Genomic DNA, 27,500 nt, shown 5'->3' with positions numbered 1-27,500 from the left:
TCTCTGTCTCTGTCTCTGTCTGTCTCTCTGTCTCTCTGTCTCTCTGTCTCTGTCTCTGTCTGTCTCTATCTCTGTCTCGGTCTCTGTCTCTCTGTCTCTCTGTCTCTCTGTCTCTGTCTGTCTCTCTGTCTCTCTGTCTCTCTGTCTCTGTCTCTGTCTGTCTCTATCTCTGTCTCGGTCTCTGTCTCTCTCTCTCTCTCTTCCTGTCTGCTGCCGATGTGTCCTGACGACAGATCCATTCGTACCGACAGCCATTCTTGGTGAGACACTTTTCTTTTCTTCCTCTGTAGGACAGACAAACTACCTGCACAGGTAGACAGACAGGAAGTGAACACACACACAGAGACACACAGGTGAGACAGAGACAGGTGAGACAGAGCAGACAGACAGGAGAGACAGGTGACAGATGAGGGACAGAAAGAGAGAGTGATCTTCCATCCATCCCTGCTTGCTTCTCGTTCTGCTGCTTTTTTTTTTCTAAATATTTTTGAATAATTCTTTTGATATTTTTTAAAACCGTCTTTATTTATTTATTATTATTTATTTATTATTATTTATTTATTATTATTTATTTATTATTATTTATTTATCCCGTTTTTTTTCTTTTTATTAATTTTTTGTGAACGAAGTTTTCCATTATTTAAATTTCTTTAATTTAAAAGATATATTTTTCTATTTTTATTTTGGAAATATTTGCGTCTTTGTTGTTTACGTTTAGTCCTGTTTTTGTTTATTTTTGTTTGTTTTGAGACGACGGTGGGCTTCACTCCATCCCCGCATCCACAACATTCCTGCGTGTCGTGTTGACGTCACGTCTGTCTGCATGGACACACACGCCCTCGTGGACGGGGGGGAGGAAACACCCAACACGTTATTATGAATAAACAACCGAGTCAGTGAGAGGTCGTTTACGCAGGAAATACAAATAACAACTCTGCTATGCTAAGCTAGCTCGCTGTTGATTTTTTTATCAACACAAACAAACAGAATAAAAAACAAAAGCTTCTGATTTACAGCACGTTTAAATATTTAAAATGAGATATTTATGTTTAACATGTTTATGAGCACTATGCTAACGTGACGTCACAGAGTGATGACCACCCAACATTAGAATTAAGATATTATTTTAATAAAGATAATCATCTCTGAACACATTTCAAAATAAAAGACTTAACAAACAAATACATGTTTATTTTCTGTGTGATCTGTTTTTCAGTAAGCTAAGCTAACGGATGCTAACTTGTTTGTTTGTTAACATTTTACAGTTGTGCTCAGGTAAAAAAAAATGGCAGACTTTTTAATGTTATTGATTAACTTTATTAAAGGGGACGTTAAATGTTTCTTATTAACATTCAACTGAAAACAGTCTCTTTCCTGAAGCCAAACACGTTTAAACTTAACATCAGACACACGTTATTCATCTGAACTCTATTAAACAATAGAAGTGATCTTTTATTAAATATCTCTAAATCTTTCTATAACAAACTGTTGCCAAAATAAATAATAATGTCTCTCAATATGTGCTACTTTACAAAAACTTAATGTTGCCAGCTGAGGCTAAATGTTGAAGCTAACTGCTTGCTCAATCTCCTACTCGGCTAGCTTAGTGTCCGCTTGAATAAGGGGCAATGCTAAACTATTGTTTAAACTCCTGTTTCCCCTCTCACCTCCTGCTTGCTAAACTGTCCTCAGGGTAGGTTGCTAGCACTAAACTCAGGGTATAGTTAGCCAGGTTAGCATAGTAGCTTGTGAAAGCTGTGACAAGTTCAAATAAGACTAGCTCTCAGCAGTAGGAGCTACTTCCTGTTTGAGTCATGCTCCCTGTGTGTTAGCAGTAGACCAGCTAAAGTCCAGGCTAAAGCTAAAGCTAAAGTTGTTGCTTATACCCTGTCTCCTCTTTCTTCTTCTCTCTTCTTTCTCTCTCTCTGTAAAGTGCCCATTAATGGTAAGTGGTTAAATTTGGGGCTTAGGGGAGGGGCCTCATGTTGGGGGGGTGTCTGTCACCACTGCGCATGGAGCCACCCATCACATGCAGTGATGTCATCAGTTAACATGGACATGCCTCATTTTTACACCTTTGTGAAACTGTGACATCACAATCCCTGACTCCTCCCACCATAGACCTCGAACCAATCAGATTTCAGCTCTGCCGTCTCTGATTGGTTGCCGTTTTGTTGTCGTGGCTGTCTCACCCGTCCTCCTCCGTTCAATCACAAACCTCCACCTCCATCACACTTGCCATTTTTGGTTCAGCTCTTTTGGATAAAAAGTTTCTGATTGGTCAGTCAGCCCCAGGCTAGCCAATAAGAGCAGAGATAGAGAGCGTAGTCAAAGATGTGTTGCTGAGTCTTTGTTGAAATGTTGCATCAGAGTCCACAGGTCCTTATAAACCAGGTTCTTATAAACCAGGTCCTTATAAACCAGGTTCTTATAAACCAGGTTCTTATAAACCAGGTTCTTATAAACCAGGTCCTTATAAACCAGGTTCTTATAAACCAGGTTCTTATAAACCAGGTCCATGTGAACCAGGTCCTTATAAACCAGGTCCTTATAAACCAGGTCCATATAAACCAGGTCCATGTGAACCAGGTCCTTATAAACCAGGTTCTTATAAACCAGGTTCTTATAAACCAGGTCCATATAAACCAGGTTCTTATAAACCAGGTTCTTATAAACCAGGTCCATGTGAACCAGGTCCTTATAAACCAGGTCCTTATAAACCAGGTCCATATAAACCAGGTCCATGTGAACCAGGTCCTTATAAACCAGGTCCATATAAACCACGTTCTTATAAACCAGGTCCTTATAAACCAGGTTCTTATAAATCAGGTTCTTATAAACCAGGTCCATATAAACCAGGTTCTTATAAACCAGGTCCATATAAACCACGTTCTTATAAACCAGGTCCTTATAAACCAGGTTCTTATAAATCAGGTTCTTATAAACCAGGTCCATATAAACCAGGTTCTTATAAACCAGGTCCTTATGAACCAGGTTCTTATAAATCAGGTTCTTATAAACCAGGTCCATATAAACCAGGTTCTTATAAACCAGGTTCTTATAAACCAGGTCCTTATAAACCAGGTTCTTATAAATCAGGTTCTTATAAACCAGGTCCATATAAACCAGGTTCTTATAAACCAGGTTCTTATAAACCAGGTTCTTATAAACCAGGTTCTTATAAACCAGGTTCTTATAAACCAGGTCCATATAAACCAGGTTCTTATAAACCAGGTTCTTATAAACCAGGTCCATGTGAACCAGGTCCTTATAAACCAGGTCCTTATAAACCAGGTCCATATAAACCAGGTCCATGTGAACCAGGTCCTTATAAACCAGGTCCATATAAACCACGTTCTTATAAACCAGGTCCTTATAAACCAGGTTCTTATAAATCAGGTTCTTATAAACCAGGTCCATATAAACCAGGTTCTTATAAACCAGGTCCATATGAATCAGGTTCTTATAAACCAGGTCCATATAAACCAGGTTCTTATAAACCAGGTCCTTATGAACCAGGTTCTTATAAATCAGGTTCTTATAAACCAGGTCCATATAAACCAGGTTCTTATAAACCAGGTTCTTATAAACCAGGTCCTTATAAACCAGGTTCTTATAAATCAGGTTCTTATAAACCAGGTCCATATAAACCAGGTTCTTATAAACCAGGTCCTTATGAACCAGGTTCTTATAAATCAGGTTCTTATAAACCAGGTCCATATAAACCAGGTTCTTATAAACCAGGTTCTTATAAACCAGGTCCTTATAAACCAGGTTCTTATAAACCAGGTTCTTATAAACCAGGTTCTTATAAACCAGGTCCATATAAACCAGGTTCTTATAAACCAGGTTCTTATAAACCAGGTTTATATAAACCAGGTTCTTATAAACCAGGTTCTTATAAACCAGGTCCATATAAACCAGGTCCTTATAAACCAGGTCCTCATAAACCAGGTTCTTATAAACCAGGTTCTTATAAACCAGGTTCTTATAAACCAGATTCTTATAAACCAGGTCCATATAAACCACGTTCTTATAAACCAGGTCCTTATAAACCAGGTTCTTATAAATCAGGTTCTTATAAACCAGGTCCATATAAACCAGGTTCTTATAAACCAGGTCCTTATGAACCAGGTTCTTATAAATCAGGTTCTTATAAACCAGGTCCATATAAACCAGGTTCTTATAAACCAGGTTCTTATAAACCAGGTCCTTATAAACCAGGTTCTTATAAACCAGGTTCTTATAAACCAGGTTCTTATAAACCAGGTCCATATAAACCAGGTTCTTATAAACCAGGTTCTTATAAACCAGGTCCATATAAACCAGGTCCTTATAAACCAGGTCCTCATAAACCAGGTTCTTATAAACCAGGTTCTTATAAACCAGGTTCTTATAAACCAGATTCTTATAAACCAGGTCCATATAAACCAGGTCCTTATAAACCAGATTCTTATAAACCAGGTCCATATAAACCAGGTCCTTATAAACCAGATTCTTATAAACCAGGTTCTTATAAACCAGATTCTTATAAACCAGGTCCATATAAACCAGGTTCTTATAAACCAGATTCTTATAAACCAGGTTCTTATAAACCAGGTTCTTATAAACCAGATTCTTATAAACCAGGTCCTTATAAACCAGGTTCTTATAAACCAGATTCTTATAAACCAGGTCCATATAAACCAGGTTCTTATAAACCAGATTCTTATAAACCAGGTTCTTATAAACCAGGTTCTTATAAACCAGGTTCTTATAAACCAGATTCTTATAAACCAGGTCCATATAAACCAGGTTCTTATAAACCAGATTCTTATAAACCAGGTTCTTATAAACCAGGTTCTTATAAACCAGGTCCTTATAAACCAGGTTCTTATAAACCAGGTCCTTATAAACCAGGTCCATATAAACCAGGTTCTTATAAACCAGGTTCTTATAAACCAGGTTCTTATAAACCAGGTCCATATAAACCAGGTTCTTATAAACCAGGTTCTTATAAACCAGGTTCTTATACACCAGGTCCATATAAACCAGGTTCTTATAAACCAGGTTCTTATAAACCAGGTCCATATAAACCAGGTTCTTATAAACCAGGTTCTTATAAACCAGGTCCATATAAACCAGGTTCTTATAAACCAGGTCCATATAAACCAGGTCCTTATAAACCAGGTTCTTATAAACCAGGTCCATATAAACCAGGTTCTTATAAAACAAGGTTCTTATAAACCAGGTCCTTATAAACCAGGTTCTTATAAACCAGGTTCTTATAAACCAGGTTCTTATAAACCAGGTCCATATAAACCAGGTTCTTATAAACCAGGTTCTTATAAACCAGGTTCTTATAAACCAGGTTCTTATAAACCAGGTCCATATAAACCAGGTCCTTATAAACCAGGTCCTCATAAACCAGGTTCTTATAAACCAGGTTCTTATAAACCAGGTTCTTATAAACCAGGTTCTTATAAACCAGGTCCATATAAACCAGGTCCTTATAAACCAGATTCTTATAAACCAGGTCCATATAAACCAGGTTCTTATAAACCAGATTCTTATAAACCAGGTCCATATAAACCAGGTTCTTATAAACCAGATTCTTATAAACCAGGTTCTTATAAACCAGGTTCTTATAAACCAGATTCTTATAAACCAGGTCCTTATAAACCAGGTTCTTATAAACCAGATTCTTATAAACCAGGTCCATATAAACCAGGTTCTTATAAACCAGATTCTTATAAACCAGGTTCTTATAAACCAGGTTCTTATAAACCAGGTTCTTATAAACCAGATTCTTATAAACCAGGTCCATATAAACCAGGTTCTTATAAACCAGATTCTTATAAACCAGGTCCTTATAAACCAGGTTCTTATAAACCAGATTCTTATAAACCAGGTCCATATAAACCAGGTTCTTATAAACCAGATTCTTATAAACCAGGTTCTTATAAACCAGGTTCTTATAAACCAGGTTCTTATAAACCAGATTCTTATAAACCAGGTCCATATAAACCAGGTTCTTATAAACCAGATTCTTATAAACCAGGTTCTTATAAACCAGGTTCTTATAAACCAGGTCCTTATAAACCAGGTTCTTATAAACCAGGTCCTTATAAACCAGGTCCATATAAACCAGGTTCTTATAAACCAGGTTCTTATAAACCAGGTCCATATAAACCAGGTTCTTATAAACCAGGTTCTTATAAACCAGGTCCATATAAACCAGGTTCTTATAAACCAGGTTCTTATAAACCAGGTTCTTATAAACCAGGTCCTTATAAACCAGGTCCATATAAACCAGGTCCATATAAACCAGGTTCTTATAAACCAGGTTCTTATAAACCAGGTCCATATAAACCAGGTCCATATAAACCAGGTTCTTATAAACCAGGTTCTTATAAACCAGGTCCATATAAACCAGGTTCTTATAAACCAGGTTCTTATAAACCAGGTCCTTATAAACCAGGTCCATATAAACCAGGTTCTTATAAACCAGGTTCTTATAAACCAGGTCCATATAAACCAGGTTCTTATAAACCAGGTTCTTATAAACCAGGTCCATATAAACCAGGTCCTTATAAACCAGGTTCTTATAAACCAGGTTCTTATAAACCAGGTTCTTATAAACCAGGTTCTTATAAACCAGGTCCATATAAACCAGGTTCTTATAAACCAGGTCCTTATAAACCAGGTTCTTATAAACCAGGTCCTTATAAACCAGGTCCATATAAACCAGGTTCTTATAAACCAGGTTCTTATAAACCAGGTTCTTATAAACCAGGTCCATATAAACCAGGTTCTTATAAACCAGGTTCTTATGAACCAGGTTCTTATAAACCAGGTCCTTATAAACCAGGTTCTTATAAACCAGGTTCTTATAAACCAGGTCCATATAAACCAGGTCCATATAAACCAGGTCCTTATAAACCAGGTCCATATAAACCAGGTTCTTATAAACCAGGTTCTTATAAACCAGGTCCATATAAACCAGGTTCATATAAACCAGGTTCTTATAAACCAGGTTCTTATAAACCAGGTTCTTATAAACCAGGTCCATATAAACCAGGTCCTTATAAACCAGGTCCTCATAAACCAGGTTCTTATAAACCAGGTTCTTATAAACCAGGTTCTTATAAACCAGATTCTTATAAACCAGGTCCATATAAACCAGGTCCATATAAACCAGGTCCATATAAACCAATTCCATGTGAACCAGGTTCTTATAAACCAGGTCCTTATAAACCAGGTCCATATAAACCAGGTTCTTATAAACCAGGTTCTTATAAACCAGGTCCTTATAAACCAGGTCCATATAAACCAGGTCCATATAAACCAGGTTCTTATAAACCAGGTTCTTATAAACCAGGTCCATATAAACCAGGTCCTTATAAACCAGGTTCTTATAAACCAGGTTCTTATAAACCAGGTCCATATAAACCAGGTTCTTATAAACCAGGTTCTTATAAACCAGGTTCTTATAAACCAGGTCCTTATAAACCAGGTTCTTATAAACCAGGTTCTTATAAACCAGGTCCATATAAACCAGGTCCATATAAACCAGGTTCTTATAAACCAGGTCCATATAAACCAGGTTCTTATAAACCAGGTCCATATAAACCAGGTCCTTATAAACCAGGTCCATATAAACCAGGTCCTTATAAACCAGGTCCATATAAACCAGGTCCATATAAACCAGGTTCTTATAAACCAGGTTCTTATAAACCAGGTCCATATAAACCAGGTCCTTATAAACCAGGTTCTTATAAACCAGGTTCTTATAAACCAGGTCCATATAAACCAGGTTCTTATAAACCAGGTTCTTATAAACCAGGTTCTTATAAACCAGGTCCTTATAAACCAGGTTCTTATAAACCAGGTTCTTATAAACCAGGTCCATATAAACCAGGTCCATATAAACCAGGTTCTTATAAACCAGGTTCTTATAAACCAGGTCCATATAAACCAGGTTCTTATAAACCAGGTCCATATAAACCAGGTCCTTATAAACCAGGTCCATATAAACCAGGTTCTTATAAACCAGGTTCTTATAAACCAGGTCCATATAAACCAGGTCCTTATAAACCAGGTTCTTATAAACCAGGTTCTTATAAACCAGGTCCATATAAACCAGGTTCTTATAAACCAGGTTCTTATAAACCAGGTTCTTATAAACCAGGTCCTTATAAACCAGGTTCTTATAAACCAGGTTCTTATAAACCAGGTCCATATAAACCAGGTCCATATAAACCAGGTTCTTATAAACCAGGTCCATATAAACCAGGTTCTTATAAACCAGGTCCATATAAACCAGGTCCTTATAAACCAGGTCCATATAAACCAGGTCCTTATAAACCAGGTCCATATAAACCAGGTCCATATAAACCAGGTTCTTATAAACCAGGTTCTTATAAACCAGGTCCATATAAACCAGGTCCTTATAAACCAGGTTCTTATAAACCAGGTTCTTATAAACCAGGTCCATATAAACCAGGTTCTTATAAACCAGGTTCTTATAAACCAGGTTCTTATAAACCAGGTCCTTATAAACCAGGTTCTTATAAACCAGGTTCTTATAAACCAGGTCCATATAAACCAGGTCCATATAAACCAGGTTCTTATAAACCAGGTTCTTATAAACCAGGTCCATATAAACCAGGTTCTTATAAACCAGGTCCATATAAACCAGGTCCTTATAAACCAGGTCCATATAAACCAGGTTCTTATAAACCAGGTTCTTATAAACCAGGTCCATATAAACCAGGTCCATATAAACCAATTCCATGTGAACCAGGTTCTTATAAACCAATTCCATATAAACCAGGTTCTTATAAACCAGGTTCTTATAAACCAGGTCCATATAAACCAATTCCATGTGAACCAGGTTCTTATAAACCAGGTCCTTATAAACCAGGTCCATATAAACCAGGTTCTTATAAACCAGGTTCTTATAAACCAGGTCCATATAAACCAATTCCATGTGAACCAGGTTCTTATAAACCAGGTCCTTATAAACCAGGTCCATATAAACCAGGTCCTTATAAACCAGGTTCTTATAAACCAGGTCCATATAAACCAGGTCCTTATAAACCAGGTTCTTATAAACCAGGTCCATATAAACCAGGTCCATATAAACCAGGTTCTTATAAACCAGGTCCATATAAACCAGGTCCTTATAAACCAGGTCCATATAAACCAGGTTCTTATAAACCAGGTCCATATAAACCAGGTTCTTATAAACCAGGTTCTTATAAACCAGGTCCTTATAAACCAGGTCCATATAAACCAGGTCCATATAAACCAGGTTCTTATAAACCAGGTTCTTATAAACCAGGTCCATATAAACCAGGTCCATATAAACCAGGTTCTTATAAACCAGGTTCTTATAAACCAGGTCCTTTTAAACCAGGTCCATATAAACCAGGTTCTTATAAACCAGGTTCTTATAAACCAGGTCCTTATAAACCAGGTCCATGTGAACCAGGTCCTTATAAACCAGGTTCTTATAAACCAGGTCCTTATAAACCAGGTCCATGTGAACCAGGTCCTTATAAACCAGGTTCTTATAAACCAGGTTCTTATAAACCAGGTCCTTATAAACCAGGTCCATATAAACCAGGTTCTTATAAACCAGGTTCTTATAAACCAGGTCCATATAAACCAGGTCCATATAAACCAGGTCCATATAAACCAATTCCATGTGAACCAGGTTCTTATAAACCAGGTCCTTTTAAACCAGGTCCATATAAACCAGGTTCTTATAAACCAGGTCCATATAAACCAGGTCCATATAAACCAGGTCCATATAAACCAGGTCCTTATAAACCAGGTTCTTATAAACCAGGTCCTTATAAACCAGGTTCTTATAAACCAGGTTCTTATAAACCAGGTCCATATAAACCAGGTCCATATAAACCAGGTCCTTATAAACCAGGTCCATATAAACCAGGTTCTTATAAACCAGGTTCTTATAAACCAGGTCCATATAAACCAGGTCCATATAAACCAGGTCCATATAAACCAATTCCATGTGAACCAGGTTCTTATAAACCAGGTCCATATAAACCAGGTCCATATAAACCAGGTTCTTATAAACCAGGTCCATATAAACCAGATCCTTATAAACCAGGTCCATATAAACCAGGTTCTTATAAACCAGGTTCTTATAAACCAGGTCCATATAAACCAGGTCCATATAAACCAATTCCATGTGAACCAGGTTCTTATAAACCAGGTCCTTATAAACCAGGTCCATATAAACCAGGTTCTTATAAACCAGGTTCTTATAAACCAGGTCCTTATAAACCAGGTCCATATAAACCAGGTCCATATAAACCAGGTTCTTATAAACCAGGTTCTTATAAACCAGGTCCATATAAACCAGGTCCATATAAACCAGGTCCATATAAACCAGGTTCATATAAACCAGGTTCATATAAACCAGGTTCTTATAAACCAGGTTCTTATAAACCAGGTCCTTTTAAACCAGGTCCATATAAACCAGGTTCTTATAAACCAGGTTCTTATAAACCAGGTCCATATAAACCAGGTCCATATAAACCAGGTCCTTATAAACCAGGTCCATGTGAACCAGGTCCTTATAAACCAGGTTCTTATAAACCAGGTCCTTATAAACCAGGTCCATATAAACCAGGTTCTTATAAACCAGGTTCTTATAAACCAGGTCCTTATAAACCAGGTCCTTATAAACCAGGTCCATATAAACCAGGTCCATATAAACCAGGTCCATATAAACCAGGTTCTTATAAACCAGGTCCATATAAACCAATTCCATGTGAACCAGGTTCTTATAAACCAGGTCCATATAAACCAGGTCCATATAAACCAGGTTCTTATAAACCAGGTCCTTTTAAACCAGGTCCATATAAACCAGGTTCTTATAAACCAGGTTCTTATAAACCAGGTCCTTCTAAACCAGGTCCATGTGAACCAGGTCCTTATAAACCAGGTTCTTATAAACCAGGTTCTTATAAACCAGGTCCATATAAACGAGGTCCATATAAACCAGGTTCTTATAAACCAGGTCCATATAAACCAGGTCCTTTTAAACCAGGTCCATATAAACCAGGTTCCTATAAACCAGGTTCTTATAAACCAGGTTCTTATAAACCAGGTTCTTATAAACCAGGTCCATGTGAACCAGGTCCTTATAAACCAGGTTCTTATAAACCAGGTTCTTATAAACCAGGTTCATATAAACCAGGTCCATGTGAACCAGGTCCTTATAAACCAGGTTCATATAAACCAGGTCCATGTGAACCAGGTCCTTATAAACCAGGTTCTTATAAACCAGGTTCTTATAAACCAGGTCCTTATAAACCAGGTCCTTATAAACCAGGTTCATATAAACCAGGTTCTTATAAACCAGGTTCTTATAAACCAGGTCCTTATAAACCAGGTTCTTATAAACCAGGTTCATATAAACCAGGTCCATATAAACCAGGTCCTTATAAACCAGATTCTTATAAACCAGGTTCTTATAAACCAGGTTCTTATAAACCAGGTCCTTATAAACCAGGTTCTTATAAACCAGGTTCTTATAAACCAGGTTCATATAAACCAGGTCCATGTGAACCAGGTCCTTATAAACCAGGTTCTTATAAACCAGGTTCATATAAACCAGGTCCATATAAACCAGGTTCTTATAAACCAGGTTCTTATAAACCAGGTTCTTATAAACCAGGTCCTTATAAACCAGGTTCTTATAAACCAGGTTCTTATAAACCAGGTTCTTATAAACCAGGTCCTTATAAACCAGGTTCTTATAAACCAGGTTCATATAAACCAGGTTCTTATAAACCAGGTCCTTATAAACCAGGTTCTTATAAACCAGGTTCATATAAACCAGGTTCTTATAAACCAGGTCCTTATAAACCAGGTTCTTATAAACCAGGTCCTTATAAACCAGATTCTTATAAACCAGGTTCTTATAAACCAGGTCCATATAAACCAGGTTCTTATAAACCAGGTCCTTATAAACCAGGTCCTTATAAACCAGGTCCTTATAAACCAGGTCCTTATAAACCAGGTTCTTATAAACCAGGTTCATATAAACCAGGTCCTTATAAACCAGGTTCTTATAAACCAGGTTCATATAAACCAGGTCCTTATAAACCAGGTCCTTATAAACCAGGTTCTTATAAACCAGGTTCATATAAACCAGGTTCTTATAAACCAGGTCCTTATAAACCAGGTCCTTATAAACCAGGTCCTTATAAACCAGGTTCTTATAAACCAGGTCCTTATAAACCAGGTCCTTATAAACCAGGTTCTTATAAACCAGGTCCTTATAAACCAGGTTCTTATAAACCAGGTCCTTATAAACCAGGTCCTTATAAACCAGGTCCTTATAAACCAGGTTCTTATAAACCAGGTTCATATAAACCAGGTTCTTATAAACCAGGTCCTTATAAACCAGGTCCTTATAAACCAGGTTCTTATAAACCAGGTTCATATAAACCAGGTTCTTATAAACCAGGTCCTTATAAACCAGGTTCATATAAACCAGGTTCTTATAAACCAGGTCCTTATAAACCAGGTTCTTATAAACCAGGTTCTTATAAACCAGGTTCATATAAACCAGGTTCTTATAAACCAGGTTCTTATAAACCAGGTTCTTATAAACCAGGTCCTTATAAACCAGGTTCTTATAAACCAGGTCCATATAAACCAGGTCCATATAAACCAGGTTCTTATAAACCAGGTTCTTATAAACCAGGTTCTTATAAACCAGGTTCATATAAACCAGGTCCATATAAACCAGGTTCTTATAAACCAGGTTCTTATAAACCAGGTTCATATAAACCAGGTCCATATAAACCAGGTTCTTATAAACCAGGTTCATATAAACCAGGTTCATATAAACCAGGTCCATATAAACCAGGTTCATATAAACCAGGTTCTTATAAACCAGGTTCTTATAAACCAGGTTCATATAAACCAGGTCCATATAAACCAGGTTCTTATAAACCAGGTTCTTATAAACCAGATTCTTATAAACCAGATTCTTATAAACCAGATTCTTATAAACCAGGTTCTTATAAACCAGATTCTTATAAACCAGATTCTTATAAACCAGGTTCTTATAAACCAGGTCCATATAAACCAGGTTCTTATTAACCAGATTCTTATAAACCAGGTTCTTATAAACCAGGTAAACCTGCGTTCCTCAGAGGTTTGTTTTCATCCAGGACTTTCCACACTGCAGCTCCAAGAAGCTGGACCAGAACTTTGCTGTGCTGGGTCTAGACCAGGACTGACAGTGTCTCAATTACACCAAAACGCTGGCAATGTTTTAGTATACATTCCAAATATTTTTGTTTAACTCAGACCGTGTCGGTCTTGAGTCTGGATCTGCACATGGTTCATGTTTCATTAAAAAAAAACTGACTATTAATCTGGATCATCAGTAACTGCATCAGTGTGAAACGAAACGAGGACCAATCACCATCCTCTCTCCAGTCATGTGATCTGATGTCATGTGACATGTGTGCCATTCATCTGTGATTGTTCTAACGTGGTTTATGTGGACTCAGACCAGGATCAGGACCTTATAGTCAATAATAGAACAAATGACGTCTGGGAGGACGCTGTTCACCTTTATTTAGCTCGTCGTGGTTGATGTGTCCATGCTTAATCCACATTTCTTAAAAAGTCGTATAAAAACAGAATGTGATGGTTTGTAAATCCTTCAAAGTAGATATTTACTTTAAACTAAGACAAAGACGACATCACATTCTGAAACAGACATTTTTTTGGTTTATTGAAAATGAACATTTTCAATTTGATTCCAGCAACATGTTTAAAAACCACCGGATGGAACATGTGACAGTTAGATAAACTGTCATCACTTCTGACTGTCCTTACAACATGTTCATAAATCAGCTGTTTTGGTTTTTCTTTGTAAACAATTAAAATAACGTTAACTCTTCAGAGCTGCTTTATAACACAGGAAGAACAATGTAAGCTAGTTTAACTGTTTGTTAGCTAGTTGTGCTAGGTGTGCTAGTGAGCTGTTTGTTAGCTAGTTGTGCTAGGTGTGCTAGTGAGCTGTTTGTTAGCTAGTTGTGCTAGGTGTGCTAGGTGAGCTGTTTGTTAGCTAGTTGTGCTAGGTGTGCTAGTTGAGCTGTTTGTTAGCTAGTTTTGCTAGATGAGCTGTTTGTTAGCTAGTTGTGCTAGCTATGCTAGTTGAGCTGTTTGTTAGCTAGTTGTGCTCGGTGAGCTGTTTGTTAGCTAAATGTGCTAGCTATGCTAGTTGAGCTGTTTGTTAGCTAGTTGTGCTAGGTGTGCTAGGTGAGCTGTTTGTTAGCTAGTTGTGCTAGGTGTGCTAGTGAGCTGTTTGTTAGCTAGTTGTGCTAGGTGTGCTAGGTGAGCTGTTTGTTAGCTAGTTGTGCTAGGTGTGCTAGTTGAGCTGTTTGTTAGCTAGTTTTGCTAGATGAGCTGTTTGTTAGCTAGTTGTGCTAGCTATGCTAGTTGAGCTGTTTGTTAGCTAGTTGTGCTCGGTGAGCTGTTTGTTAGCTAGTTGTGCTAGCTATGCTAGTTGATCTGATCGTTAGCTAGTTGTGCTAGGTGAGCTGTTTGTTAGCTAGTTGTGCTAGCTATGCTAGTTGATCTGATCGTTAGCTAGTTTTGCTAGGTGTGCTGTTTGTTAGCTAAATGTGCTAGCTATGCTAGTTGAGCTGATCGTTAGCTAGGTGTGCTAGCTATGCTAGTTGATCTGATCGTTAGCTAGTTTTGCTAGGTGAGCTGTTTGTTAGCTAGTTGTGCTAGCTATGCTAGTTGATCTGATCGTTAGCTAGTTTTGCTAGGTGTGCTGTTTGTTAGCTAAATGTGCTAGCTATGCTAGTTGAGCTGTTCGTTAGCTAGTTGTGCTAGCTATGCTAGTTGAGCTGATCGTTAGCTAGTTGTGCTAGCTATGCTAGTTGAGCTGTTCGTTAACTAGTTGTGCTAGCTATGCTAGTTGAGCTGTTCGTTAGCTAGTTGTGCTAGCTATGCTAGTTGAGCTGATCGTTAGCTAGTTGTGCTAGCTATGCTAGTTGAGCTGTTCGTTAGCTAGTTGTGCTAGCTATGCTAGTTGAGCTGATCGTTAGCTAGTTGTGCTAGCTATGCTAGTTGAGCTGATCGTTAGCTAGGTGTGTAGGAAAAGAAAGAAAACTTCTGAATATAAATGTTATCAATGTATTGCTACAGAAATGTTGCCAGTGTTTATGTGCAATTTAGAAAGTGTGTAGGAGGTTTTTTTTGCCATTTTTGGTGATTTAAAACAATAAATAAACTAATATCAGGTGCTTAGGACTCGTGTTTTTGTGGATGGGATAACAAACAGGTGTAGCTTTGGTCTGATGTCAAAGTTTAAACTTCTGGTATCATCCGGTCTGGTTTGGTCCACTTCATCCAACATCCATCACATGTTGTGTTTCACACGGTGGTCATCTTCTGTTTCCTCCTCAGTCTGACCTGTGTGTTGTCATGTTGCCCCCCCCTGCAGACGACAGCCACACTATGACCAGTGAGACCAGCAGCCTGGTTCAGTCCCACTACAAGCAGCGTGAGTCCGAGCGGGAGGGGCTAACCTACCAGACGGGTCAGCTGCACCCCGCCATCCGAGTGGCCGACCTGCTGCAGCACATCACCCAGATGAAGTGTGCTGAGGGGTACGGCTTCAAGGAGGAGTACGAGGTGAGGAGGACACATACACACACACACACACACACACACACACACACACACACACACACACACACACACACACACACACACACACACCATCCCTCCTCTACTCTGATCATCTGGAACCCCTCGACTCAGCTCCTGTCAGGGTTATTGTTGGATTACTGGGACCAGGTGGATAATAACACAGGAGGTTGTTAGCTCGTTTCTTGTTTTTAATTGGGAGCTGAAAATGTTCACCTGGTTGTTGCTCGGTCAATGTTTTAATTTATTTTGTTATAATTTAAATAGTGCAAACAATCAAATTCATCTTCTACTCTGACATCAACGGAAGTAAAAAAAAAACACTCATCTTTCAATTATTCATCTGATCAAACATCCACCTGTGGTCCTCAGGTGTTCTCTTAAACACAGACACCACAAAATAAGAATATATACGATTAACGACACAAACACTTCTGATCAATGAAAATACTTCTGATTTTTCACTAACAACGTCTCCTAAAGAGAGAGAGGAGAGAGAGACAGTCAACACACCAGGTACATTCAATAACTCTGTGTGTGTGTGTGTGTGTGTGTGTGTGTGTGTGTGTGTGTGTGTGTGTGCATGTGCGTATGCGTGTGTGTACATGTTTACTCGTTTTCATCAGGAGAGAAACTTACTAATGGATGTTACTTACCTTAAAACACACACACACACACACACACACACAGACACACACACACACACACACACACACACTGACATACATTATAGATCTTCCCCCCAGCTAATGGGCCAAAACAGGGAATGGCTTGTGTGTATATGTGTGTGTATGTGTGTGTGTTTGTTCAGTTCTGGTTGCCTGCTAGCGGGCTGCCCTCAGGGCTGATCCATTATACATACTGAGTACACACACACACACACACACACACACACACACAGAGTACTTTCACCCTCCATTTGCAGAAAGTTAGCGGTGAGGAGTTTTTCCACTGTTTCTGTCTGTTTGTCTCTCTGTATGTTTCCATGGAAACCATTATCTGCATTCATGTGTCAGTCAGAAATCCAAGCCACATGATGAGAACAGCACGTCCGCTAACTTTGTAATTTGTAATTTTTCTCCCTTGAAATGAAAACAGAATTATTAACCATCACCATTAATGATGTCAGTCTGGGACTCCCACTGAGGAGCTCAAAATCCTCCTTATGTATCTGAAACACTTCATTTCAACTACTGTCTCTTTAAGGCCCGCCTCCCGTTGTGCCCACTCTCCTCTGATTGGCCGGTTCTGTTTGCAGTCACAGGGACATTTGGTTCGGCAGAACCTGATGTCAGACTGTTGGTTTGGTGTTACCTCTGGAAGTGTTTATGGAGTCATGATCGTCATGTATTAGTCGATAATCATTATTGTTATCGGAGGTTTAGAGACACGTTAAGAACCAGATTTGACTTTATTCTAAGGACCGTCTTCATTCTTTCTGGTGCTTAATCTTTCTCTGTAGACCAATCTGCTTTCCACTGATGATCAATCAATTGATTACTGATGTTGAGTTCTGCAGTAGATCTGATTATTAACAAGCAGCTGATGATTGTTATCTCCCTACATGCTTCCCCTTTACTAATTAATCTGATTGGACAGCTTAACGAGGTAAGACACCTTCTTGGTTTTTTTAACATCCTGTTTATGTCGACTATATTAGTCACTAAATGTTAGTTTATGCTAACACACACAAGCACACACACATACACACAAATATGATCTGTGTAGCTGTTAGCCTAGATTCATCTAACCTCAGTTTGTGTTAGCTTAATGTTACAGTCACAGAGGAAACTGTTAGTGTCTCTAAGCGATGCATGGCAGACCCAGAAGGTGGTTTACTAAAACAAGAGTCATCCCTGTTTTACCTTTGTCCTGGTTTTAAAGCATCCGAAGGTTCCAGGGTCCCTTGATTTCAAGGTCTAAGCTTGTATGTTCCCAGAGTCTTGAAGTCAGGTATTCCTGACAAAAGATGTTTCAGGAGTTTGATGTTCCAAGAGTTATCTGCCCCTCAGGCTTTCCCCCATGGTTCCTTTCTCCCAATGGTCCATTGTTTCATAGGTTCAACGATCCTATGGTCCCATGTTCCATGAGTCCAATCTTCCCATTGTCATGAGTCCTCAGGGTATTATGTTCTCAGTATTATAAGGATTCAATGGACCCAGGTTTTTTTCTGGATTGAATTGTCCTAGGGTTCTATTTGTGCAGAAGCCACTGTCACTAGGAGCCAGAGGTCCACAGGGTTCTACTTATCCAGTGTCCTTTATTCCTAAATAAAAAATTCCCAGGGTCCACTATTCCTAAATCCCTAATTTGTCATAATCTAGATGTCGCAGGGTCTACAGTTCTTAATTGATAGGTTGAAACGTTGTGAGTGTCTGAGCTTCTCAGGGTCCCATGTTCTATGTGCTCAGTGTTTCAAGGGTCCATTATTTCCATAATTGGAGCTTCCCAGAGTTTTATGATCCATGATCCAAAAGTTTGGAGGGTCCTATTTACCCATATTCTTTGAGGGTCCAAAGGTCCCGGGGTCAAAGGTTCACAGGCTTCAATGTTAGGGTTTTATGTTCTCATTTCTTAATTCCAAGGGTTCAAAATTCCCAAAATACGATGTTCCACGAGTCCAATGATTTGTTGGTCAATTTTTCCCAGGGTCCTTTATTTCTAGGGTCTACTGGTCTTAGGGTCCTATGTTGTAAGGGTACTATGTTGAAGGGGTCTGATCTTGTAAGAGTCCTATGCTCCAAGGATTCTATATTATAAAGCTCCTATTTTTTTAAGTTCCCTTTGTTTTAAGGGTACGTTGTAAGGGTCCTTTGTTCGTATAGTCCTATGCGGTACAGGTCCTTTGTTCTAAGAGTCCTTTGTATTAAGGGTCCTTTATTCTAAGGGTCCTTTGTTCTAAGTGTCCTAAGATGTGAGGACCCTATATTACCAGGTTTGGCTTGTTTACTGAATTGTTAGAGATCGGTAATGGCTGACATTAATAGATTGAAAGGAATAATTATGTTTGGTATTATATCTTTATCAGCTTTAAGTTTGTCACATATTGTGTCTCCTGAAAATGTTCTAATGGATTCTTATGACAGCGTTAAATTCTTCCATTTTAGAGAAATGGATGTTTTCCACTGTGACTTTCAAGTTGCATTAAAGAAAAGACAAACTGAGGCTGACTTTAAAAGTTCCTGTTCACTTCCTTCATGCACGTTAGCTTCCATCTATCTAATGCTGACACCCAGACCAGCATGTTTGTGGGACTAGACGGCCTGCCTGAACAACACCCCCCCACCCCCCATTGTTCCCTATCCCTCTTCCTGCATCTTATCCCATCTATCCCCCTTTCCAAGGGATCCAGCTGAAGATTTCTGACTTTTAATAAGAAAGTTTTTTCTTACCACTGTAACTTTTGCTGCTTTGCTAAAGTGCTCTTGATGGATAGACCGGGTCTTCGTTATATAACAATAAGTAAGGTCTTTTACCTGCTTTTTGTAAGATAACAATGAGTAAGGTCTTTTACCTGCTTTTTGTAAGATAACAATGAGTAAGGTCTTTTACCTGCTTTTTGTAACACAGCAATGAGTAAGGTCTTACCTGCTTTTTGTAAGATAACAATGAGTAAGGTCTTTTACCTGCTTTTTGTAAGATAACAATGAGTAAGGTCTTTTACCTGCTTTTTGTAAGATAACAATGAGTAAGGTCTTTTACCTGCTTTTTGTAACACAGCAATGAGTAAGGTCTTACCTGCTTTTTGTATCAGTAGTGTTTGATAGAAGCAGGAACAGGATCTCTGGTGTATCGATATATTCATACATGACATACAGTATACACTTATACATGACCTTTGACCTTTTCAGAGACATCGTTTTTATCAGGGGGAAAGTAGCCTTAGCTTTAGCATCAACTTTGCCTAAAACAACTGTAACGAAAACACATATAGACACTCACACATTTACACACATGCACACACACACACATACACACACACACACACACACACACACACACACACACACACACACACACACACATACATACACACAGACACACACACACACACACACACACACACACACACACACACACAGACACACACACACACAGTGAGAGAAAGAGAGGAGTCGGTGCCAGGAGTCATTAGTTCATTTCCTTCCATTCTTTCTTTTTATTTTCTTCCTGTCTTTGTTCCTCACTGTCAATCATGTACAGCTGTGTGTGTGTGTGTGTGTGTGTGTGTGTGTGTGTGTGTGTGTGTGTGTGCGCGTGTGTGTGTGACATCAGTCATCTCTCAGTTTGATGGATGTCTGGAGCTGTTTGCTGTCACAAGCACACACACACACACACACACACACACACACACACACACACACACACACACACACACACACACACACACACACACAGAAATGTCTGGAGGCATTTTAATAAGCGACCCAGGAAACCTGTTTTGGATCAAAGTGTTATGAGCTCCGTCATCACACTGAAGATCAATCGATTGATCGATACAGATGAAGTTCTCTTTAACACATTTTATGATAAAAAGGTGATAGATCCCACAAACAACAACAAATACAGAAAATACTCAGCCACAACAATATGGACAAATATGAGTGTATAAGGTATGATTGTGATTAATGTGGAGCTGTTTGTGTTCTTGTGGGCCACACACACACACACACACACACACACACAACTTTCAGTGTGTTTAGACGCCTCTAGCTCTTCTCTGAGCATCGTTCTCATAATTGGACTTAATCATCTGCTCTGACCGTAAAACTGTGTGTGTGTGTGTGTGTGTGTGTGTGTGTGTGTGTGTGTGTGTGTGTGTGTGTGTGTGTGATCAAACACATCCTCTGCATTATTCATGAAGGCGTTCACGCTGTTTCATCACTCTGTTTTTGTGCTTTTAGAGTTTTTTCGAGGGACAGTCGGCTCCGTGGGATTCTGCCAAAAAGGACGAGAACCGTATGAAGAATCGCTATGGAAACATCATTGCCTGTACGTACCCTCCCACTGTTCCCACTGTTCCCACAGCGACCTGTTCTACCAGCAGCTTTCAACCTGCTACAAAAACTGACATCAGCAGAGCTTTACTTTGGACTTGTTGATTGACTTGTTGATTGACTTGTTGACTGACTTGTTGACTGACTTGTTGATTGACTTGTTGATTGACTTGTTGACTGGCTTGTTGACTGACTTGTTGACTGACTTGTTGACTGACTTGTTGACTGACTTGTTGATTGGCTTGTTGATTGGCTTGTTGATTGACTTGTTGATTGACTTGTTGACTGACTGGTTGAGTGACTTGTTGATTGGCTTGTTGATTGACTGGTTGACTGACTGGTTGACTGACTTGTTGACTGGCTTGTTGACTGACTTGTTGATTGACTTGTTGACTGACTTGTTGTTCCTGACTTGTTGACTGACTTGTTGACTGGCTTGTTGACTGGCTTGTTGACTGACTTGTTGACTGGCTTGTTGACTGACTTGTTGACTGACTTGTTGACTGGCTTGTTGACTGGCTTGTTGACTGACTTGTTGACTGACTTGTTGTTCCTGACTTGTTGACTGACTTGTTGACTGACTTGTTGACTGACTTGTTGACTGACTTGTTGTTCCTGACTTGTTGACTGACTTGTTGACTGACTTGTTGACTGACTTGTTGACTGACTTGTAGACTGACTGGTTGACTGACTTGTTGACTGACTTGTTGACTGGCTTGTTGACTAGCTTGTTGATTTGCTTGTTGATTGACTTGTTGATTGAATGGTTGACTGACTGGTTGACTGACTTGTTGACTGACTTGTTGATTGACTTGTAGACTGACTGGTTGACTGACTTGTTGACTGGCTTGTTGACTGGCTTGTTGACTGGCTTGTTGATTGACTTGTTGACTGACTTGTTGACTGACTGGTTGACTGACTTGTTGACTGGCTTGTTGACTGACTTGTTGATTGACTTGTTGACTGACTTGTTGTTCCTGACTTGTTGACTGACTTGTTGACTGGCTTGTTGACTGGCTTGTTGACTGACTTGTTGACTGACTTGTTGACTGACTTGTAGACTGACTGGTTGACTGACTTGTTGACTGACTTGTTGACTGGCTTGTTGACTAGCTTGTTGATTTGCTTGTTGATTGACTTGTTGATTGACTGGTTGACTGACTGGTTGACTGACTTGTTGACTGACTTGTTGACTGACTTGTAGACTGACTGGTTGACTGACTTGTTGACTGGCTTGTTGACTGGCTTGTTGACTGGCTTGTTGATTGACTTGTTGACTGACTTGTTGACTGACTTGTTGTTCCTGACTTGTTGACTGACTTGTTGACTGACTTGTTGACTGACTGGTTGACTGACTTGTTGACTGACTTTTTGACTGACTTGTAGACTGACTTGTTGACTGACTTGTTGACTGACTTGTTGACTGACTTTTTGACTGACTTGTTGACTGACTTGTTGACTGACTTGTTGTTCCTGACTTGTTGTTCCTGACTTGTTGACTGACTTGTTGACTGACTTTTTGACTGACTTGTTGACTGACTTGTTGACTGACTTGTAGACTGACTGGTTGACTGACTGGTTGACTGACTTGTAGACTGACTGGTTGACTGACTGGTTGATTGGCTTGTTGACTGGCTTGTTGATTAGCTTGTTGATTTGCTTGTTGATTGACTGGTTGACTGACTTGTTGATTGACTTGTTGATTGACTGGTTGACTGACTTGTAGACTGACTTGTTGACTGACTTGTTGACTGACTTGTTGACTGACTTGTTGGTTGACTGACTTGTTGACTGACTTTTTGACTGACTTGTTGACTGACTTGTTGACTGACTTGTTGACTGACTTGTTATCCTGACTTGTTGACTGACTTGTTAATTGACTTGTTGACTGACTTGTTGTTCCTGACTTGTTGACTGACTTGTTGACTGACTGGTTGACTGACTTGTTGACTGACTTTTTGACTGACTTGTAGACTGACTTGTTGACTGACTTGTTGACTGACTTGTTGACTGACTTTTTGACTGACTTGTTGACTGACTTTTTGACTGACTTGTTGTTCCTGACTTGTTGTTCCTGACTTGTTGACTGACTTGTTGACTGACTTTTTGACTGACTTGTTGACTGACTGGTTGACTGACTTGTAGACTGACTGGTTGACTGACTGGTTGACTGACTTGTAGACTGACTGGTTGACTGACTGGTTGATTGGCTTGTTGACTGGCTTGTTGATTAGCTTGTTGATTTGCTTGTTGATTGACTGGTTGACTGACTTGTTGACTGACTTGTTGACTGACTTGTTGACTGACTTGTTGATTGACTTGTTGATTGACTTGTTGATTGACTGGTTGACTGACTTGTTGACTGACTTGTAGACTGACTTGTTGACTGACTTGTTGGTTGACTGACTTGTTGACTGACTTGTAGACTGACTTGTTGACTGACTTGTTGACTGACTTGTTGACTGACTTGTTGACTGACTTTTTGACTGACTTGTTGACTGACTTTTTGACTGACTTGTTGTTCCTGACTTGTTGTTCCTGACTTGTTGTTCCTGACTTGTTGTTCCTGACTTGTTGACTGACTTTTTGACTGACTTGTTGACTGACTTGTTGACTGACTTGTAGACTGACTGGTTGACTGACTGGTTGACTGACTTGTAGACTGACTGGTTGACTGACTGGTTGATTGGCTTGTTGACTGGCTTGTTGATTAGCTTGTTGATTTGCTTGTTGATTGACTGGTTGACTGACTTGTTGACTGACTTGTTGACTGACTTGTTGATTGACTTGTTGATTGACTTGTTGATTGACTGGTTGACTGACTTGTTGACTGACTTGTAGACTGACTTGTTGACTGACTTGTTGGTTGACTGACTTGTTGACTGACTTGTAGACTGACTTGTTGACTGGCTTGTTAATTGACTTGTTGACTGACTTGTTGACTGACTTGTTGACTGACTTGTAGACTGACTTGTTGACTGACTTGTTGACTGACTTGTTGATTGACTTGTTGACTGAGTTGTTGATTGACTTGTAAACTGACTTGTTGACTGACTTGTTGACTGACTTGTTGACTGACTTGTTGACTGACTTGTTGACTGACTTGTTAATTGACTTGTTGACTGACTTGTTGACTGACTTGTTAATTGACTTGTTAATTGACTTGTAGACTGACTGGTTGACTGACTGGTTGATTGGCTTGTTGACTGGCTTGTTGATTAGCTTGTTGATTTGCTTGTTGATTGACTGGTTGACTGACTTGTTGACTGACTTGTTGACTGACTTGTTGACTGACTTGTTGACTGACTTGTTGATTGACTTGTTGATTGACTGGTTGACTGACTTGTTAATTGACTTGTTGACTGACTTGTTGACTGACTTGTTGACTGACTTGTTGACTGACTTGTTAATTGACTTGTTGACTGACTTGTTAATTGACTTGTTGACTGACTTGTTGACTGACTTGTAGACTGACTGGTTGATTGACTTGTAAACTGACTTGTTAATTGACTTGTTGACTGACTTGTTGACTGACTTGTTGACTGACTTGTAGACTGACTGGTTGATTGACTTGTAAACTGACTTGTTAATTGACTTGTTGACTGACTTGTTGACTGACTTGTTGACTGACTTGTTGACTGACTTGTTAATTGACTTGTTGACTGACTTGTAGACTGACTGGTTGATTGACTTGTAAACTGACTTGTTAATTGACTTGTTGACTGACTTGTTGACTGACTTGTTGACTGACTTGTTGACTGACTTGTTGACTGACTTGTTGACTGACTTGTTAATTGACTTGTTGACTGACTTGTAGACTGACTGGTTGATTGACTTGTAAACTGACTTGTTAATTGACTTGTTGACTGACTTGTTGACTGACTTGTTGACTGACTTGTAGACTGACTGGTTGATTGACTTGTAAACTGACTTGTTAATTGACTTGTTGACTGACTTGTTGACTGACTTGTTGACTGACTTGTTGACTGACTTGTTAATTGACTTGTTGACTGACTTGTTGACTGACTTGTTGACTGACTTGTTAATTGACTTGTTGACTGACTTGTTGACTGACTTGTTGACTGACTTGTTGACTGACTTGTTGACTGACTTGTTGACTGACTTGTTGACTGACTTGTTAATTGACTTGTTGACTGACTTGTTGACTGACTTGTTGACTGACTTGTTGACTGACTTGTTGACTGACTTGTTAATTGACTTCAGGAAACTCTGCAGACAGCTGTTTGTTCTACTAGAGATGTTGCCATGACGACCACGACAGACGACAGCTCTGGAGAATTAAAGAAAATCCAGATTTGTATTGAAGTTTTTGAATCTCTGCGATCCACATGTCTGTTATTAAAGCCAGCAGAGCTCTCCAACATGGCCGACAGGAAACACACACTGACGGGCTGTTAGTGTTTTTTTTTACCCATCAGGCACCTCTCATGTCAGTGCTCATCAGCACACAGCTCCAGGTCCTTAAACGCATCACGAAACTGCTAAAGCTAATGTGCTAAAGTCCCAGAAAGCTGCTGTGACAGCTGCTCAGTTTCAGCTGCTGGCTACCATCAACACACACACACACACACACACACACACACACACACACACACACACACACACACACACACACCGCACACACACACACACACACACACACACACACACACACACACACACACACCGCACACACACCGCACACACACACACACACACACACACACACACACACACACACACACACATACACACACACACCGCACACACACACCGCACACACACGCACCACACACACACACACACACACACACCGCACACACACTTTGTCCTGTGGTGGTGTCATTATGCTAATGAGCCTGATGGAGAGCTATGGTGGCCTGAAGGGACACATTTCATGTTCACATCAACTACACACACACACACACCTGTCTCTGTGACCAGTGTGTGTGTTTTAGTGTCAGCCAATCAGCTGCAGCCTCTGACCTGTTTTGGGGATGTTTAAATTAATGATTTGATAACTTTTATTGTGAAAGTTCTGCAGACTGCTGCTCTCTCATTATAACACCTGTTCAGGTGAGACGACCGTACACTGAGGAGTCAGAGCGCCCTCTGCTGGGCAAACGTCATGATAACACCATTTTATTTTTATTGGAGAAAAGTAATTAAAACTAACCAAATACATTTTAAACGTTTTTAATTAAAAAAATTATTTCAATTGTTACTTTTAATTAATTGCATGTTTGAAATTCGATTGTTTTGCTTCTTTTGTTTTTTAAGTTAGGCTTTTATTTTGAAATTTTGTACCATCTTAAGGTGATTTCCAATTTCCACATTCTCCCTGTATGCTGTGGTCAGTCAGTGACGCACGACGCCGCCATTCGCTGCCTGGTCATTAATTATGACGACTTGAGCTGGACAGGAAGTCAGACACAGAGCTTCCGGCCACTTTCAAAATAAAACACAATATATGGATTCCACACACATATACACACACACACACACACACACACACACACACACACACACACACACACACACTCTGCAGTATAATGAAGTAGTTATTAATTTATTATTAGATCGTTTATTCAGCACAGGCTAATTAGAGGTGATTATGTTCAGCTTCACCACGACAACGAGCAGACCAATTAACACTGTGTGTGTGTGTGTGTGTGTGTGTGTGTGTGTGTGTGTGTGTGTGTGTGTGTGTGTGTGTGTGTGTGTGTGTGCGCACTAGACGACCACTCCCGTGTGCGTCTGCAGCCTCAGGATGGAGAGAGCGGCTCCGACTACATCAACGCCAACTATGTGGATGTGAGTAACACCACACACACACACACACACACACACACACACACACAGGTTGATCAGAAACAGCCTGGTTGACTGTTTCCATGACGACGGTGGTTGGTGTTGAACTCAAAGTCAGTGTGTGTTTGAGTTTCTAAGTTTATGAGGACCGGTCGTTGTTTAAGGTCTCCTGTCGTTTTATATCGACCGTTTTAATTATTATTATTTCTGCTCGTGGAGCTTATTAGAAACATGCAGAGGCTTTTTAGGTCGGGTACAATCACTTCTATCTGAACCACTTCTCTTGACCGCTTCCATCACTGCAACACCTGTTGACCTGATAACTGCTCTCATATCTGACAAACCGAGGGGCGTCCAAAACGGCCGTGTGTGGGCGTGTCTTAAAAGCGCCTACCTTCTCTGGTCCAAACAAATCCAGAGCATTCAGGAGCAGAATCTAAAGTTAGAAGGAGGACATACTGGCTGCTGCATTGTTGTCAGAGAAGCCAGCACTTCAACATAGCATGTTTCCTTAATGATCAGAGAGTAAGATACCTTTATCATCTCACTCTCTACACAGCTCTCTGATTGGACCTTTAATGGTCTAAGCTTCAAAAATGACAGAAACTATTAAAAACACTTTTCTATTTCATCAGAGTGAATGATTCCTCTAACCGGGTGTGTCTTGTCTCCTCTCAGGGTTACCACAGACCAAACCACTACGTCGCCACCCAAGGTAAGACTGGTGACATCATGCACACCTGAAGATTCTCTGTGGGGTCTTAGCGCATGTTAGCTTAGCTGTGAGGTGACTCTGAGAACTCAAACCTGCAGTTACCTCCTCTGACCACAGGGGCCGCCAAAGAACACTAACCTCAAACCGGTTTTATCTGAAAGTACACACACATACACACACACACACACACACACACACACACACAGCTCTCCATGTAGAAACCAGCCTGAATGTTTGTGCAAACACGTCAGTCAGTGCGCATGAATATGGCG

The 27,500-nt window shown here is 39.6% G+C and overlaps 2 protein-coding genes across 6 annotated transcripts in view; one reads left to right on the top strand and one right to left on the bottom strand.

The window, feature by feature from the left end:
• LOC110004054 (receptor-type tyrosine-protein phosphatase mu) overlaps positions 1 to 27,500 on the top strand; it is a 106,065-nt gene that overhangs the window by 63,575 nt on the left and 14,990 nt on the right. For 3 of the 5 annotated variants that reach the window (XM_065948666.1, XM_065948670.1, XM_065948667.1), the window contains 5 exons: positions 234 to 260; positions 15,500 to 15,690; positions 20,610 to 20,697; positions 26,440 to 26,516; positions 27,192 to 27,228. In XM_065948666.1, coding sequence (XP_065804738.1) covers positions 234 to 260; positions 15,500 to 15,690; positions 20,610 to 20,697; positions 26,440 to 26,516; positions 27,192 to 27,228 — 420 coding nt within the window. The remainder of the gene's footprint in view (positions 1 to 233; positions 261 to 15,499; positions 15,691 to 20,609; positions 20,698 to 26,439; positions 26,517 to 27,191; positions 27,229 to 27,500) is intronic. The other 2 variants (XM_065948668.1, XM_065948669.1) reach the window with 1 other exon arrangement.
• LOC136177197 (fap1 adhesin-like) lies at positions 20,779 to 25,194 on the bottom strand. The gene is made up of 3 exons (XM_065948876.1): positions 25,146 to 25,194; positions 21,309 to 22,469; positions 20,779 to 21,071 (listed from the first exon to the last, which is right to left on the bottom strand). The coding sequence occupies exons 1-3, from the start codon at positions 25,192 to 25,194 to the stop codon at positions 20,779 to 20,781; spliced, it is 1,503 nt and encodes a 500-aa protein (XP_065804948.1).

This window comes from Labrus bergylta, chromosome 20 (genome assembly GCF_963930695.1).
Source record: "Labrus bergylta chromosome 20, fLabBer1.1, whole genome shotgun sequence".
In the NCBI taxonomy this organism is placed as follows: Eukaryota; Metazoa; Chordata; class Actinopteri; order Labriformes; family Labridae; genus Labrus; species Labrus bergylta.
The sequence above is the reverse complement of the archived record's forward strand: the minus strand, read 5'-3'. Positions and strand labels throughout refer to the sequence as shown.